At 46.3% G+C, this 18,304-nt stretch overlaps 1 protein-coding gene across 1 annotated transcript; it reads left to right on the forward strand.

Moving 5' to 3' along the window:
* The first annotated feature begins 116 nt into the window (after positions 1 to 116).
* TM7SF3 (transmembrane 7 superfamily member 3) lies at positions 117 to 16,601 on the forward strand. The gene is made up of 12 exons (XM_010156814.1): positions 117 to 186; positions 5,987 to 6,141; positions 7,851 to 8,001; positions 8,434 to 8,554; positions 9,322 to 9,493; positions 10,559 to 10,736; positions 12,014 to 12,100; positions 12,657 to 12,737; positions 13,561 to 13,713; positions 15,053 to 15,150; positions 15,678 to 15,840; positions 16,339 to 16,601. Exons 1-12 carry the CDS (start codon positions 117 to 119, stop codon positions 16,599 to 16,601), a joined length of 1,692 nt encoding a protein of 563 aa, XP_010155116.1.
* The last annotated feature ends 1,703 nt before the right edge of the window (positions 16,602 to 18,304 follow it).

Raw genomic sequence — 18,304 nt, forward strand, 5'->3', positions numbered from 1 at the left:
CGCAGCGCCCGCCTTCGCGGGCGCTGCGCCGCCTCACAGACCCCGCCCGGCTTCAAGGCTCCTCCTCGCCGCCCTGACCCGTTCTCAGCTGCCTCTCCCCTTCTCTCCGCAGCGCCATGCGGCTCTCTCCTTGTGCCGTGGTGCTTTTGGGGCTCCTGGGGGTCCTGCGCCGCGTTGGTGCCTCAGGTGAGTGCTGACGAGGGAAGGGGGGGCATGGCCGCCATCAGTCGCGCGGTAAGGCCCGTGGAGCCCGGAGCTGGGGAGAGGGGTGTTTCGGGCCGGCCCGGCAGCTGGCAGGATGAAAGGGAAAGGGGTTTGTTGGTGAGGCCTGCAGGGTGTTTTAAGGGGGTGTCCCAGGCGGTGGGGTGAACGCCATCGTTCTGACATGGATCTGCTGGGTTAGTTTTTACCATGCCGTTGCGGGCATACGGTACAGGCTGCTGAGGCTGGTGTAGAGTGTTCCTTCTGGGAACACTCTCTATTCACTACCCGGGAGCTTATGAGGAAGGGATCAAGGTTAACAGCAGGGTTATTATCTTTTTTGGACTGTAACAGGTGGTCTTGGTTTCCCAGCTCCCTGCAAAATGTGGGTTGGAAACCACTGGCCCTATAAAATGAGGATGAGTGACCCCCTCTTAGAATTTGGAGTTAGGCTCCTAAAATTACTCGTTGGCTGTGCTGATGTAACCTGCTTTATTTGGCATGGATCTTTTCTTTCTTTAATTCCCCTGTGTTCCTGCATGGGACTAAAATAGGTGTCCAGAGGTAAGTGTGCTGTAACGAGAATAGCTTGTGAAGATGTATCAGCTGCCTACTTTTTTTTCTGGTTAAACTCTTATCTGTACAAATACAGGAAAAAATAATCAGTTTCCTTTCAGAGATAAGCAAGCAGCCTCTTACGTTAGAGCTGTAAGCCTCCTCTGCTTAGTTTTTTTAAATTTCTAAACTCCCCTCTAATGCAACTTTATTCTCCAAAAGGAGAAATCTACCTTTAGCATGCTTTGCAAGGCTGCAGGACAGCGGTTGGATCAGGCTGAAGTGTGGATGACTTGCCCCTCCGCCCCTCGGGTCACACGCTCAAGATGTTAGTGGGGAGCCAAGTGTTCCCCGCTTCTTGCAGGCCCCAGAAGCTTAGGCTTGCACCTGACGGTGGCATGCGGGTCTGAGCATCAAGCTCAGCGTTCTTGGGTCTTAATGTTTATACTGAAAGATGCTGACAAACCATTTGTCGCACAGATGTGATTGAGAGTGAGTCATGTGTTGAGTAATCTTTTCACGGTATGTAAAACGGCAGAATGAGCACAGGACTAAGCTGGCTGCTTTGCCTTGGAGGAGTCTGTTGGTATATTTTCTTACAGAATTGAGGGTGGAGGGAGAATGTATTTTCCTCATGAAAAGCTAATAAGCTGTGTAATTTGTGTACTGATGTCTAGCTGATCATTAGGCCCTTTAAACAAGGACACTTACATAATGGTTCACTTATTTAAAATTGTCCTGTGGCTATTCAGTCTTGGACACCTGCATTTGCAGGAATGGGCTCTGCTATCTCCTAATACGAGAAGACCCTGCTCGATTTTAGCGCTGACAAGTAAAACCGGTCCTTGATTACATCTCTGGGGTTCTGATGGGCTGCAGCTTTTCAAACTTCGTGTTTGTGAGAGAATGTTTTTGTATATCGTGTTTGTTCCCTCCCAGGGAGCTCTGACTTTATGAAGTAGGAGTGCAGCTGGCCTCGTTTGCTACGTCCACACGAAGTTGTTTAGTGTTGGGAGAAATAAATCGCGCTTAGGGTGTAATTGGGGTTGAGCAGTGCGCTGTTCACGAAGGGAGCTTATCTGGATGATCTTGGTTTGTGTGAGCTGTTTAGGCTGTGCCCAGACAGTGTATTTTAGAGGAAGAGGTTCACACAAAGCTGTTTAGTTTTCTGAATGCGTTGGACAGCTGGTCACTCGCATCTCAAAGCGCTATTGCCCAGATGCGCAAGTGACACCAACAGTGCCAGCGATGTGGCCGAGCCCGGGTCTCGCAAAATCAAGCGTGTCAGTAAAACTCTAAGCAGGGAGACGGGTGGTAACATCCTTTGCTTTTCAGACTGTGGAAGACCTCATGACATCTGTAACTTGGACATCTAGGATGGGCGTGGTGCAGTTAGTGGCACAGAACATGGCTTGTCACAATCTGCTTTAAGCATCAGGCTGCTCTAGGCATCGGTCTCGGTAGACATGCAATTAAAGTTCAGAAGCTTTCATAAGTCTTCTTGCTTCTTTTGGGGATGGGGTGGGTGGTGTCTTACTTGTGTGGGAAGACAGCTTGCAGCAGGGCTCTGCTGTGCAGCTGTGCATGCATGGCCTTACAGGTTTGATAGAATGTGGCTGCTGGTTTGATTGTTAAGTAACTGTATACTCCTGTTTTTCCTTCTCAAACTAGTTTTCAGTCTGAGCTTGCATTTCATCTCCATTAAATGTATTCATGTGGCAACTTGTTGATATACTCCCTGCACTGCAAGGTGGTTCTTTAACTCTTAAAGCTTAGGTAAGGTTATTCTGCGTATCTGCTCTAATTCAGTCGGCACGGAGTAGAAATCCATTTTCTCAGGCTGCAGAGAACTCTCTTGTCTGAGGCAAACACAGTGTTTGAACACAGTTCTGTAGGAAAAGGCTGTTCTTACTTGGGCAGCAATGGTGTTTCTTCAGTTCCATTTCTTAATGGAAACTGGACTGCCAGACGCCGTCGGCAATACTGTATGGTTAGCTGCTTATTGGTGATGGGGAATGATGCGAATATTGGAGCTGGAAACGTGGTTTACTACCTCATTTCTTAGAGTTAAGAATAGGGACTTTTGATCTTGGAAGAGCTCTGGGGGGTTCAATTCCTTTGCTGTCTTTACTGGCTTTGCCCTTCATGTGGGGAAGAAGATGCAACGTGGAGTGACAGACTAGACTGTTGTCCACCTCTGCTCGTCATTTCTCTTCCACATGCTGGAATATCTGTGCTTCTGTTCTAGTACTGGTGGTACTAGTATACCAAGTAATACATGCTCCATACTCCATCTTTGCTCGGCTCTTGCTCAGTTTCCAAAATGCTGACTTGTTTAAAAGTATGTTTACAGTTGAAAATCTCTGTAATAGTGAGGGTTCCTCTTTTTGTTTCTAACCCAAAACTTCTGTGACATGCAGTGACCATCGTGGTTCTCCCTACAAGGTGAGGAAGAGAGGGGATAGCTTGGTATCTTAAAGTGTTTCTGGATCTCCACTGTTTGAAGCAATAAAAAAAAGCTGGGATGCCTAGGTTTTGTTCCTGGTTCTGTTGCTGACTTGCTGGGTCAACTGCCCCTCTTCTGTGGCGGTGTTATCTTTGCTACCTGTGCTGCTGGAGCTGTAGGCCTGCTGGGCTACGCTTAATCTCCCTGGAGGTAGCAGGCCACAGAGGCGTGCATGCTGTAGCCAGTACTGCACGTTCGTGGAAGGCTCTGGGTCTGTTCTTCAAAGCATTTTTGACAGCGCTGAACTCAGTATGGCTAAGGTAGCCTAATGCCTGTCTGAGGACTTGCGATAGCAGTGAGCCTGACGAACTTTGGGTGAGTTAACTTGTCTTGCTCTCCACGCTCCCTTTCTGCTGCAGAGCACCACCAGTGACTTGTCCAAATGACTGAAGGAGGCTGGAAAGGTGCTGTAGCCTATGGCCATGCAGCGATGGCTCTTCGAGCAAACTCCTTAAAAGGCTGTGCTGCTCTGCAGTGCCTGTGAACTCTCCTTTCAGTCATCTTTCAAGCCTGGCTAGAAGTGTGCTTCAAGGAGCCTGTGAACAGCGAGCTGAAAAATACTTGTCCGATGGATGTAGCCGTTCTCGTTCTTCACCCTGAATCTCTGCTTTTCTGTCCAGACTTTGGTTTTAGAATGTGTGTCACATGGACTGTTTTAGGAGCAATTATGCAAACAGTACAGCAATGTAGAACACCGTGCCTTAATTTACCATGCTAATTAAACTTGAGAGAGTACTGCTGACATTTGGAGTCTCATGATCATGTCGAAGTAGTGGCTGCGTGTCTTGCTGGCGAATCTGCTCTTCTTTATGCAGAGGCCTCTGGGTATGAGTAGAGTGGAAGTGAGAAACAAGACAGAGCAATGCAGAGTTTTCCCCTTGCTGTAGAGCTCAGAGGATGTATATGGTTTCATTTTTTTCCCTTAAAAGAACATGTACGTGTGAACATCTTGCAGCTCAGTAAACCATGCTGAAGTTCTTAAAGAGCAAAGAAAAGTATGTTTTCCTGCATTTGCTCCAAATTTTTGAATGCATGGATGTATAGTCCATGCCTTTTGAATGCTTTTCTTTAGCATTCATACTGTTGGTTGCATTTCTGGTGGAACTTAAGAGTGAAAGAGGCCTTATGAAGGGGAGGACATCTGAATACTGCCCCAGGGACTCTATCAGAAACTGAAGAATACTCAAAGGTGGTGGGTTTTTTGTAGCTCTAATTTTACCTTAATTACTGTTTGAAAACTTGGAGTAGGAACCTTTTCTATCTTAACACAAACCGCAGATGATGGCGCAGAAAAATGTAGAATCTACTCTTTTTTTCCCTCCTAGATGGTTTATGATCCCCATATTTCAGCTGGGGTTTTATTTGCGATGGAATAACAATTTCTGGGGATGAGCATGTAAGGGTTGAAGTTAGCGAGATGAGATGAATTAGGCTTTTCCTTTTCTTTTTTTTTTCCTCTGCTGTGGGATGAGTGGAGGAGGCACGAGGGTATGAGCTCACCTCCGTTTATGTATCATCAAGAGGCAAAGAAGCTGGCCAAAGATGCCAATTCTTGGCAGGGGAGGGTGAAAAATAACAGAGAAGGAGTACGGAGTACTGGCTACAGGGTTTTGGATGAGAAGACCATATCCTTTCCTTTTTTGGATGGGAGGCCACCTGAGACATCAGCAGCAGTGTGTGTGGGAGGGTGCTGTTGATTACTCTGCGCTTCTGTTGGGGTAGTTGACAGTATCAACCCTTTAACACTAGAAGGGGAAACTTTGTTGAGGAAGTACTCTGTGTGTGTGTTTAGGCTTGATAAGTTTTAGGGCTGCTTGGCTACTTACTGTGTGTGCATGCAGGAGAATTCAAGGAGAAACCTGAAAGGCATTGTGCATGCTCTGCAAGCATCTAATCTGCCTGCTAATCAACAACAGAAGAGAATCTTGTGGCTTCTGTACAGCTGCTTCTCTTTCCTCCCTTGACATCCTCTGTGCTTTGTGAGCCTAGCACAGGGAGAAACCAGGCTTTCTGGCAGGACTTGAATGACAAGCCAAAGCTGATTCTCAAAGAATCTTACATCCTAGCTCATGTGGTTCTCTTTAAATTAAAATGACGGTGGATCATGGGGTTATACTCATTGTAAGAAGAAATGGTCTTGGTTGTGCCTTGGAAAAATTAGTCAGATTTTTAGATGCAGAAACTAAGGTCCAACAGTCCTAATAATTAAGAACAGTGTGGGAACAAGAGACTCGTGAAATAGCTGAAAGTGTGTAAGTATAGGTATGTAAACTACAGATTTGACTGTTGTGGAAGGTGACTCTGACTCCCGTGGTCTGGGAATTCACCCAGAAGGTCTAACAGGTATTGTGGAAGTTAGCTGGCTAATAGGAACATATTTGCTTGTATTGGCCAAAGAACAGTATCCTCTCTTGCTTACTCTACTGAATGTTGCCAGCTGGTCAGCTGCAGGTAGTGTCTGTCGCTGGTGAGCCCAGCTGTATCCGGTACTGAGCTCCTGGCAGGGTTTCCTGCCCCGTGTGCCTAGGTGCTAGGTTGCATGGTGGGTTCTGTGCAGCTTATGGGGTGACAGTAGCATTAAACATCTTGCTCTGCTCCCAGCTGACTAATACTGGGCCACTGGAGCTTCCAGGCTCTCCTTCGTAATTGCTTCCCTCTTGATTTAAAACAAACAAACAAAAACCCTCCACAAGTGGATCTTGTGCTTTTTTTTTTGTAATGCAGGTCTTCTTGAGCTCTCCTTGGGAAAATTCAGAAATGTGCTACTTAACCAGACCAATCCAGTGGAAGCCGTAATCAGGAACATTGCAAGCAATGTGACAGTCGTTATTTTTCAAGTACATGCCCAGCAAAGTGATGTGGTGATATCCTTCGATAAGGTATGGTAAGAGTGTCACTTCCCTTCTTAAGTGCTACTTTTCTTTGAGCAGAGGAGTTGCCTCTGGTACATGTGCAGATATGGAACCGAAGCTATATAAGTAATACCAATATCTTACCTGCGTGGCTCTTGGGATGTTTTAGCTTTAGAAATCCTTTCCTGTACCTTATGTCGTAGCAGCTCTTTTGGAGGACTGAATGCTGGAGAAATTTCAGAGCTGGCTTGACAATGTCGCAAGACTTTGAAGTGTTGCTTTTTGATGTGTGACTGCTGACTGCTATCTGTTAGCTTGTCAAATTAGAAGCAGATTCATGATAAGTATTTGCCAGGTACCTTACACACCAAACATGATCACTTTGGGATGTGCAGTTGTCTGACCTTATGGGGCTTGGATCTGGCTGTGACAGGTGTGATACCTCGTAACTCCAGCTGCTTGTCCTGAGTTTAAGGCTCCTTTGGCATGTGGAGAAATTCCTCCACACTCTGTTGGAGGCTCCTACTTCTAGCCAACAATATAAGCATTTCTGCTACTCTGCACCAGCCTCAGTCTGTCCCGTTGTTACTAGGATGCACTCTAAAATACTGGGTTTTGTGGTGCTGTGAAGCTCTAAGTGGTATCTGAGCGGAATGTAGACTAAGCTGAAGGTGGTAGATGGAGAGCTGCCAGCCAGTTTCCCTCTCCTCATCAGTATTTTCCCCATGAGGATATAGAGTGCTGAGAAACATCCTGGGAAGTGTACAGGTGAATAACCTGTAACACAAGTCGCCCAGCTGCTCGGTCTGCTTTGTACTGATGGAATAGCCAGGATTACAGGGCTGAGGCATTACTGTTTATGCCTGTTCAGTCTTTGACTATCAGTAGCAGAATTTTTGCTGTCAATTCAGACTCTTTGCATTCATGGGCCTTACTAGGCTAAGGACAGTGGTGCAGAAGTATGGCTGTACTGCTTTTGGGGCTGGCCTGCCTCTGGAAATACGAAGCTGAGCCAGACCTTTAAAGCCTGCCAGGTCCAACATGCCTCCTTACTGTGTTGTCTCAGACTGTGGTTGTCTTGGCCAAAAGCACATTTTCCGTGCTGAAAAATAGATTTGACTGGAGGTCAACTGGTTGTTCCAGCCGTGTGAGTGTGACACTGCTACCGCTTCCTGATCTTTCTCACGATCCCTGGTTCTGAAAAGGATGGTGCTGGTGGGTGTGGGGTCAGTAGCTGATCTGGCCCCAAGGACTTGTCTGGCATGGCTGGTGTTAAGCCAGCTGTCATACAATCCTCTCTGTTCTGATAGAGGTAGTGAGGTACTTCTGCACCTTGGCTCCTAGAATGCCCTTTAGTGCCATCTCACAACTGTTAGTGAGGGATGTTCCAATCCCTTTACACCTTTACTAGTCCCGCCATAGCAGCAGATGGCAACTAGCTAGGTTTGTCTATAATTTTGCTTGTGGTTATTAACTCTTTAGTAGTCTCAAACTTGTCACTTGGGTTTTTGAGCCTGAACTAGACAATATGTAGTGTCAGAGGCCACTCCCTTTTTTCCAGATCCCTTTTTTTCCATCTTCTTTTTGAACTAGCTAGCTAAGGGCTGAATGCCTTGTCTGTGGCAACTGTCACTGTGATGTGCTCCCTGCGGGTTTGTGGCAGGAATGTGACTCCTGTGCAATGCATCGAGCTGCAGTGGAAATCTTCTCAAGAAGAACTGTTTGTTTCTGTCCAGAATCCATCTGTGAACAGCTCGGGAACCGGAGTAGACAAAGGACTGGTTTCCATCCTTCGGCCCCAGCAGACTGTATGCACGTGGTACCTCCGGTCGCTGGATGCTAGCCAGGTGCTCAGCACAGCTCTCTCCATTCCCTATATGGAGAAAGGTACGTTCACACTACTTTGAATAAGCAGAGCTGGTATCCCTTAACAAGTTAACTATGAAAGGAAGTGTTGACCTTTCAGAGGTGGCATTCTTATGTGGTGCAGACATATGATAGGGATACCAGAAATTCTTTCGAAATGGGCTGAAAAAGCTTATTATCACCGCTGAATTGTGAGTCTTGTGTAGGATGTACTGTACAGTCTTGTCATGACTTCAGCCTTAGAGCAGAAAACTGCTGTGCATGAATATCAGGACCTCTCTTAGACTGCAGTGAAAGCACTTGTGTTGTCTGCAGGGCTAGAACCTGGCCATTTTTTGCGCTCAGCAAACAGACTGTGCCTGCAGGTACGGGCATTGCTGAGATCTTAGAACCTTTTTCATGCTGTGCGAGGGGGAAGTTAAAACTACGACGCTTATCTTTTCTGTGTTCTAGATCCTATTCCTGGAGGCTGCAATCTAGAATTTGACTTGGAAGTGGATCCAAATATTTACCTAGACTATACATTGGTTGATATACACATCAAGTTTGCCCCTGCCAATTTGGGATATATGAGGTGTGTGGGAAAACTTCAATGCACTGAGCATGGCTTCCTTTGTCCTGCACTGGGGCAAAGTCATAAAACAAGGTGCTGCTGGAAAGGCTGGCTATCCAGCTGCTGGTAGAAATCTTGTTTGCTGCAACAAACTGAGAAGTAAATGAGGAAAAAGGAGGGGGAGAGGTAACGGAGATAAAAGTTGAGAGTTGCGTCTTGTGGGAGAGGTTATGCAACTCCAGATGTGCAAGCAGTCAGCAAATACTGGATCTTCCTGTCCCTCACAATGGCTTAATCTGTTTGAGGAACAGTTGTGTATTATAGCCAGTTTTATTCTTTTATTGGTACTGGACCATGATGTAGAGTTTTGTTTAATACTGAGACATGGAGTTATAAGGCGTCACCTCCTGGATGGTGCCTCATGTCCCAGTGATGGGCAGGGAATGGGAAAGGCTGCGTTCAGAGCCGCATGTATAGCATGCGTGCAAAAACGAGCAGTGTTGCTGCGATCTTCGGCCACTGACCTCTCAAAATTCTTGTGCTGGGTCCTTACGACAACTCGTAGGAAGCCCCTCTATATGTAAAGGCCGGTACCAGCACAGATGCTGCCTGCATCAGGGTAGTTCTGCATAACTGCTCTGACTTGTGCTCACAACACTCAGTCTAATTTGGATTAGTTGCTGGTGTTAACTTCTGAAGAGTAGAAGACAGATGTTGCCACCTCAGACAGGTAACTCCTGAAAGCTAATGTTAAGATCTGGGTACATAGCTGATCTCTCTATCTGTAGAGGAGCAAACCCACCATCCTGCGATTCGGGGACCGGTCAGAATTCCAGGTGGCGGCTGCACTATGATGTCTACCAGTACTTCTTACCAGAGAACGATCTTTCCGAGATGATGCTCATGAGCCACATACGGAAGATGTCTGAGGTGCAAAGTATCAGAGCTAATGGCATTAAAGTAAGTGTGAAGTGCTGGTGTACCAGGCATTTGGCAGTGGCACTAGCTTAAATTTTTACCTCCCCTGTGCTTTCATCTTCCTTAACTGGTGACATAAGCAAGCTGATGGTGCTTCCGGCTTCTTGCTTGTATTTGGGATTTCTGGCTAGGAAGCGTACAGTGAGCGTTGCATGCAGAATGGCACCCCCACTCTTTTGGGGATAGAGGGTGGCAAGTTAGCACAGCCTGAAACGTGGCAGAACTGAGGTTTCTTGCAGTGGGCTCTGCTATTAGGTAGACATTAGTGACTGGTCTGTGATGTGTTTCTGTGTCTTGTGCTCTTTCCTTAATTAAACAAGCTCTTCTTGCAGTCTCTTCCTGCTTGCTGAATGCTGCTTTAGCCACAGTGCTCCTTCAGTAACGTTGAGGCCGGCTTGCCTATGGCAGTACTGCCTGTAAATCCAGAAGTTGAGCCACTTCTGGCAGAGATTGATAGTCTCCTACAATGCCTGACAGATGCTGGGGACTGGTGACCTCAGATGCTGAGAACTGGGCAGGGAACACAAGAGGAAGGAGAGTGTAGTGGAACTGGACTGGAAACAGGCCCCATTGGAGTGGCATAAAGAGATGTGATTTGTAAGAGCAAACACTTGCTGTGTATTTGCCTACGCCTCGGCAAAGAGACTGCTAGGGACAGACTGGGGAGAATCTCCGTGGCTGTGAGCAGCCTGGCCTTGACAGGGAGCAGAACGGCAGCCTTGTCTGCTTCGGGGGCCAGACCTGGGTTAGGCTGCTAGGGAAACTGAATTGTGCCCTCAGGTGGGGAGAAGCAAAACATACGAGTGGGACAATCTTCTCCCTGGTCAGAAGACATAATAATGTTGGAGGAAGTGGAGTCTGTCCTGTGAGCCTTTACTGCTTCAACTGGTAATACTGAGAGGGTTTAGAACAAGAGAGCTCTTGCCTGCAGTTCTTGTTGATCAGCATCTTTGAGCTGCTGAGTATTCCCTCAGCTGTAGGGACACATCAACGTGCCAGCAGTTACAAGCAGTTCCTTGCAATTAAAAATATTCTTTACTGTTCCAGATGCTTTCGCTGACAGCTGATGACAAGACCAATGTCTACTTCTCCTCGCTTCCTGGGCAAGGTGTGATCTACAACGTCATAGTGTGGGATCCTCTTTGGAATACTTCTGCTGCGTACATACCTGTGCATACATATGCCTGCAGCTTGACTGACCTGGTGGATAACTGCTCTTCTCTCAGTAAGTGGGGACTTGTGTGTCCTTGCCAACTCGTTTCAGGCTTGTGGTGCGCCAGCATGCTGAGTGGTGTTTGAGGTTTTTTTTTTAAATAGGTGAAGGAGCTCTTATTTTCTACACTAGATACCTTTTTGTTACTTTATGACACTCTGCTTCTTGACTGAGGAGAAACTCTAGAATACCTAAGTAAGACTAAGGAGAACTGTTAGCATTTGAAGATTTAACTTAATAGAGGTTTAACATGTGGCTTTCAGCGTTGCTGTGCCACTCTAGCATTTCCATATGAACCACATACTTAATCTCAAATAGCTTTTAGGGCTCTAGGTGCTGTATGTGAAACTAAGCTAGTAAAACATAAACTAGGGTAGGGTCCAGCCTGACTGTTGCAACTGCTGGTGCTTACAGGAGCTGGTAACTTACAAATATTTGTTAAAGGAGATAGTCACCTAAAATAAGCATGAGGACAATGCCAGCAATAGTGGAATGACTACAGCGTTAAGCTACTTTGTACAAACCTATGCAGCGATACAATTAGAGTAGAAGAAGAGTAAAGCTGCCAAGCCCATCATGAGCGCAGAAGGGATAAGCATAGTGGGTAGAATATGTTTCATAAAGTAAGATTTGTTCTCGTGACTCTTTCCTTACATATCCTGTAACACAAGTAACTGTTGTCAAACCTGATGTTGTCTTGTGACAGCACAAGGCACATTATCTGGGCTAAACGCCTCTTCTCAGGCAACCAGGAAAATGTGGTTTACTTGTTCTAAATAGCTTAAATACCAGTAAGAACTTTGCCTGGGAGACAGAGGTGAGGCATACTGGGATGTGCTGGTCACTTCTGCTGCCTGGAGAGCATGTTGAAGGGAGAATATGGGGAAGGCTGCAGTGATAGGCTCTAGCTGCTGCCTGGGTCACTAATACTGTAGCACTGATTTCTTTAATACATATTTGTCCCTCTTTTAAAGCTGAGCTGAGAATTTTCAGGTACAGCTGTATCAGTATTATAAACAGCAAGTTACAGCTACTGAATTGTTACAGAAACTTGTGTTTTGAATAAGGAGGAAGCTCTTGGTTTCTTAATCAGACTGGAACGACTTCAGTAGTCTGGAGATCTATCAAGATAATGGTTAGTACAGGCATTGCAGATCTGCTCACATGGTGTCTTTGAAGCAGCAGCAGCCATTAAGTTGTCAGACTCGGTGACAGCAACCTGACCTTACCTTGGTCTCATTGGGACTACCAGGTGGAATACTCTAGTAACCCATTCTTTCTCCTTGTAGGCAAACTCTCTACCAAAGTCGTCTTCACTGCTTTTGGTGTTCTTGGTCTCTTTGCTTGCTTTTTTGGACACAGATTCTGGAAAACAGGTACTGTATGTTGGTGGTGTGTTTGTTTTTTTTTTTTTTTTGTCATAGGTCTGGTTGGAATGTCATAGATGTAAGTTAGAATGGTGGTGTTATTACTAAGATTCACTTGATAGTGGATCTAATTGGCATGTAATCCCTGCTTTGCTTTTATGGGATCAGAGCATTTAAGCATGGACTTGGCAGTGCTAGGTTAACAGTTGGACTTGATGACATCAACTGTCTTTTCCATCCTAAAAGATTCTGTGATTCTACAAAGCGCAGAGTAAGAAGTTTCTGGTATGCAAAGAATGGAAACCTAGAACCCAGGTGCATGCTGGGCAATACAAACATGTGCCTTTTTGACTATCTGAAGTCCCTGAGGATACCCCTTTCCGGAACAAGTGTGATCTATGATTCTAAGATTCTATGATGATCTGGCTTTCCTTTTGTGCTTCTCGGCCAGCGAGCTGCTATGTTCTTTCCCTGTCGTAAGATGAGGATGTCTGAGGATGCACTGAAGTGGGTTTGGTGTGAAGTGACCTGGAAGCCTACTAAATCTTTCTTCTTTCTTCTCTAGACTTGTTCTTCATGGGCTTCATAGTCTCAGGATTCTTCTTCTTTGTATTCGTTACAAGGGTAACTGGCCTCGGTTATGATGGTGAGTAGATGTGTCGGGATACTCCGCACTCTTCCCAAAGTATTGTTATGCATCCCTAAAGTAAAATCTCAGTTGTGTTTGGCTGGCCATAGGGAGGATAGCAGGACTGTACCTGAGTACTTCAACTGAGCTCTGACTACTGTAAAAGCTGAATGTGCAAGAGTAACTGATGCAACATCAAACAGTAATGCAGAATTAATAGCTGCACCTATAAAAGACCAATTTGAGTGTCTGTCCAAGGAAAACACAGGTTTTTAGAAACTCTGGGAATTTGCAGCAGGCTTCTTTCCTACTTCTTTCATAATGGGTGGGCCTCAGTTTCAGTTTGAAAGCAGATGTCGTCTGTAAAATGTCTGCGTCCTGCTTGTTAGACTAGCAAGATTTAGTTCCTCTTGTCTTTGTCCTGCCTCATAGTTATGTTTTTTGATACTTGTGCATTAGCTGTTGCAAACATGCCTGCCCTGGGAACTTGAGGTACTGATGTACATAGTCACAAGACTTTCATTCCAGGCCTGGGCCACTCTTCCAGTAGCACATCTGCAGTTGCAGACTGGAGTTTAAGTGAAATGCTTGAATCAAATACTGATGCTCTTGTTTGGCCTTTTTTACAAAAGGTTTTCACTAGATTACAGAATCCACTCTTCTGCAGTGGCAGTTGGAGTCTAAGTGAAATGCATGAATCAAATACTGATGCTCTTGTTTGGCTTTTTTACAAAAGGTTTTCACTAGGTTACAGAATCAAGCGTGTAAATAAAGCTGCTGAATACATTGTTGGAGTAACTGGAGCTGGGAGAATGTTGGCATTTCCTTTCTTCTTTTTCAGTGCGTCTTATTTTGACAGCAGTAGCTGGAATTACTGGAGGGCTTTTCCTGGTTGCAAGCTGGTGGAGATTTGGCTCTGTCCTACTCTGCATGTTCATTATTGGACTTGTGCTGGGTTTTCTCTTTTCATCAACCGTCTTCTTTACTCCACTAGGTATGCACTGAAATACTCTGCTGCTAAGTGATGTGTTCCTGCTGTATTACAGGGACATTCCAAGGCTCTAAGAGGAGCGTCACTATCTGGTTTATCCTGGTGTTAGATTTTAACTTTCCCTTTCCAGTGCTGGGAGGTCTAGAGATGTTACCTGAGGCCTTCTTTCAGGTGTGCTGTAATTAAAGCTACCTGGGGAATCTGCACTGGTGGGAAAAGGAAGCTGCTCATTCTGCAGAGAAAAGGAAGCTGCTCATTCTGCAGAGAACCTGCTGAGACTGTTTCTAGCTGAGCTGCATGCCAGCTCCGCAGCCTGTGGCACCGGCTGTGCTCCAGGCAAGCACTTGCTGCCTGTCTTGTTCTCTGTCCAGAACAAGTCACAGTAAAAAATCTGCTGTCTCGCTTGGAGGCTGCAGGAATAAAGGCATCACGGAATAAGAGGAGCTCCTGCTGTTACCTTTCACCCTGCTTTGGCGCGAGGCTCTGGGAGCACTGCACTGTAGGAGTCAAACTTGTATTTGTAGCTGCATTAACGTAATCAGGGTCTTTAGAATCACTTGGAGAAACTATAAACAAATGGCTGAAAAGCAAGCAAGGCTGCTGAGCTGGAATCCCTCAGGGCCATCAGAGCATCAGCCACCCTGCTTTCTCTATTGTAATTTTGAATCTCCCTAAACGTTTCTACTTACGATCCCTTGGTGGGACAGTGTTTTCATTCTCCAGTCACCTGTGTGTGACTCGGCCCACCACCCTGTGATAATCCATGCAGTCCCTGGTTGCTCTTTGTTAAACAGTGCCTCGGCTGGGGGGCAGCTTGTACCCTGTTTAACTGACAGGCCGTAGGAAGCGGGGGAAGCATAGTTTGAGTGACTCGGTTACTCTTCCTAGAGCCAGAAGAGTTTGTTATCTTGCGTTGTGATGGCTCTGCTTGCACCACACTCTAGAGTCAAACTTATATTGATGCAGGCTTACAGATTATAAACCTATTTAGGCAATAAAATGGCTCCTTATTGGGCAGAAATACTCTTTAAAAATACTTTTTATTCTTACCGGATGAGTATTACATACCTCATCATCAAAAATCTGTTTCATGGACAAGGTCTGCTGTCCCGACTTGGAGTACAGGACCTATAGTCAACTGGGACAGTCTCTTTCTGTTCTTGTTTTTAGTAACAATGCATCTTGATCAGCATTTGAGCTCAAAAGCTGAGTTCTTCCACACTGTACTCCAGATACTTGAGTGTACAGAATCTTTGGGACGGGGGGAAGCTCACCCTCAACAACTTGCAGAAGAAGGAAATGTCTTACATGGTAAACCATGTGAAATATGGTGTCTTTGCAGGAGACTACAAGGTCTTCCGTGACGATGTTGTGTTCTGGGTGACCTTTTCTTCGGCAGCCTTGATGATTCCAGTGCTTTTTGTTGGCTGTCCGAGAATTGTAAGTAATCTGCACTGTCACCTCAGGAGGTGGGAGAAGAGGTGTCAGACTTCTTAATGCAAAACGTGGCCCTGTGGGATATGTATAGGAGACCTAACACAGCATCATGAAGCTCAGCACAGGCCCAGCTCTAGGGAGTGCCTGGTCAGCCCTACTTGTGTTAAATGGTCCCTAAGCGAAGGAATGGCCTTTTGCAATGTGGCACGTGGTGTCTAACATCTGCACTTAGTCACAGAATCCTAGAATGGTTTGGGTTGGAAGGGACCTTAAAGACCATCTAGTTCAACCCCCTGCCATGGGCAGGGACACCTTCCACTAGACCAGGTTGCTCCAAGCCTCATACAGCCTGGCCTTGAACACTTCCAGGGATGGGGCGACTTCCGTCTTAACAGCATGTCTGGGTAACAGGTGTGTGCAGCCACTTTCTTGAAGAGCTGGTACAGAATGCTGCCTTCAGGAGGTGGCATTAAAAAGTGCTTATCAACCTCCTAAAGCTGCTTATTTTTTTTTTTTGTCTCCCCCTCTAGCTGAACATACTGGCCTCTGGAATAGTAGGCTCTTACGCGGTGATCCTAGCTATTGCTTGTTATGTTTACACAAGTCTTGCTTACATCACCTTAGACCTGCTCAGAAGGGTCCTCAATGATTACTTCAGCAGAGCTTACACCAACGTGCCTTTTCAAACAAATGGTGAGTACTGCTCTGAAGACAACTCTGTGTGGTGTTTGTCTTTTTTTTTCTTAAAAAAAGAAAGTCACTGCCTCTTTGGTTCCATTGTAACAGTGAGTGCTGAGGGTAGGAAGGATTGAAAGGAGAACACAGTAAGTGCAGTGTGAGATTTAATACCCAGATGATAAATTCTGGTCCTCCCAAACAAATACTGAGCAGACTCAAAGGCACCAACCTGCCAGCAGGTGTTATGTGACGCGGACCTTTGTGAAAGGGTTTCTCGGGCTTGGACTGCCACCTCGCTGGTGACTTTGCAGCATGGGCAGTCGAAAGGCCTGATAATGTGGCTGAACAGACTTAGCTCAACCCCACGCGTGTTCTTGCCGTTGGGTGGAATTACTCGAGGCATGGGAAGGCTGCAGAGACAACACTTCATTCCTTTGTGTTGCTAAGCTGGTTCAGTGTTTGTGCTTGGGAGAGGAAGGAATGACCTGCTCGGATCTCTCTTCTCTTTCTCAGACTTCATTGTCCTGTCAGTGTGGGCAATGCTGGCCATCAGCGGAATAACTGTGCAGCTTCGCAGAGAGAGGAGCGAAGTGCCCTTCCCACCACACCCCTATCTCACCTGGAAGCGGGAAAGGGAGCGCAGAAGCACCAACGTCTTGGACCCTAGCCACCATATCCCTCCCCTGAGAGAGAGGATCCATAACAAGCTGCTGCACATCAAAGAGTTTTTTCAGAAGGAGCAGCCGGCTGGGGAGAGAACTCCGTTGCTTCTGTAACCTGCCGGATAACTGGTGGGAACAGAGACAAAGAAGCTAGGAATGGTGAGATGAGTGATCACCAGCAAAGCAGCCGTTGGGACAGGATTTACCACTGCCAACTTGGCCTGTTTAAGAGGATCGTATTTGCCCAACCGGGAAGAAAAGCCGATCTGCCGGTACACTACATGCACTTCTGTGACTCTCCCCTCGCTGGCCCACTCAGCCTGCTGTAACATGCACATGTATAGCTGCAGAATCTTGTACCGATGGTCGAGTACGGGTGTTTTCCTTGTGGTGATCTAGTTCGATGTTTTAGGTACGCACAGTATAAAACACCCCTTGGAAAACACCTGTACACCACCGGTCCTTCCCTCGCAGCGCGGAAACCACTACTGACTTACTGCCGGGCTCGCTCCCGAAGCGGAGCAGTCAGTCGGATTGTGAGGGATGAGCAATATGGACCGCATGCAGGACCAGTTCTAGCAGGAGCTGAACTGTCGCCTTCTCATACAGGTACAGAATGTGTGGCTGCAGACACGACTGTTTCTGAGAAGTATTACTGGAACGTGCAAGCTAAAGTGAGTGACTTGAATTTAAACTGCACTGAATTAACTGCTGTAAGTGTGCACACTGGGGCTCAGGAAGCGGAGCTGGTCTGAGACGAGACGACCTTTTCCCTCGCTTTCGGGTGGTTCTGTAGCAAGCTGCTCATCTGGTCTCTGTGCAGAGATGACCGCTAAGAGAACACAAGAGGTTTGCCTCCTTGTTTGCTTTCTGTAACTTGTTTCTGCTCTGGTATAATCTCTTTTTTTTTTTTTTTTTTGGTGGTGCTGTCATAAAAGAAAAAAACTAAATAAGCTCTTTGTAGCCAACAGCAGTTTTTTCCTGGAATTGGTTGAAACACTATTTTTAATCAGTATATAATTTAATTTTAGGGTTTAAGGGGTGAAAACAGCATCCAGCTGGTGAAATACTGACTAGGATCCCTGCTGGCTGAATGTGTCCCTTACCGATTTGGGTCGCATCTGCCCGAAGTACAAAGTAGTATAAGAACAGATGAGGGCCCGCTCTCGTGTTCGGTGGAGGATTGTGATCTGGTGTGGCGGCTTTATTCGCTTCCTTAACAACAAACAGCCCTTTTTAAAATGCAAGCTGGACCCTCGTGGGTTTGGCTCACCAATGCATGAGCATTCCCGAGGCTGTCCTTGGTTTTTACCTGCCCCACCCCTGGTATTCACGCTCAGTGTTTACGTGGTGATCCGTCATGCTTTATATGATGGTTGAAGTCTTGCCTCCCGTATCCCGATACAGGTTGCGGTGGCTCTTGCGTGTTCTTTGTACCTTTAGCAGCGTGGGCAGCCAAGTGCACAGTCCTGGGTACCCTAGTGATGGAAACTGAAGTTCCCAGCCACCACTTGAAATTCTTGGTAGTGAGTATGTAAGAAACAACTCTCTTTGGGAACGTAGTTGGAAGTTAAACCACCCTGGCAATAGAAAGGAATTAATGACTTCAAAGTGACTCTACTTACCGGCCCTTTTTCCTCAAGGATTGAAAGCTTAGTGACACAGTAGCTGAGGTGACTGAGCTGATCTGATGGTCAGAAACACAAATCCCATGATTGCTTGGAGCTGGACCGTCTGCCTCAAACAGCGGAGCAGGGCTGAAATCCTGGAATTTGGCTCTCTCCACTGTGCTGTTGTGTGGCACGGGGAGGCTCTTT

The sequence above is a fragment of the Eurypyga helias genome, unplaced genomic scaffold, assembly GCF_000690775.1.
Source record: "Eurypyga helias isolate BGI_N326 unplaced genomic scaffold, ASM69077v1 scaffold36928, whole genome shotgun sequence".
In the NCBI taxonomy this organism is placed as follows: domain Eukaryota; kingdom Metazoa; phylum Chordata; class Aves; order Eurypygiformes; family Eurypygidae; genus Eurypyga; species Eurypyga helias.

What these genes read in the sequence shown, in the direction of transcription:
- TM7SF3 (XM_010156814.1), top strand. Translation starts at nt 117, where the DNA reads ATGCGGCTCTCTCCTTGTGCCGTGGTGCTTTTGGGGCTCCTGGGGGTC. An exon ending in ACACAGATTCTGGAAAACAG is followed by an intron (nt 12,101 to 12,656) that starts GTACTGTATGTT and finishes TTTCTTCTCTAG; the next exon opens with ACTTGTTCTTCATGGGCTTC. An exon ending in TTGTTGGCTGTCCGAGAATT is followed by an intron (nt 15,151 to 15,677) that starts GTAAGTAATCTG and finishes CTCCCCCTCTAG; the next exon opens with CTGAACATACTGGCCTCTGG.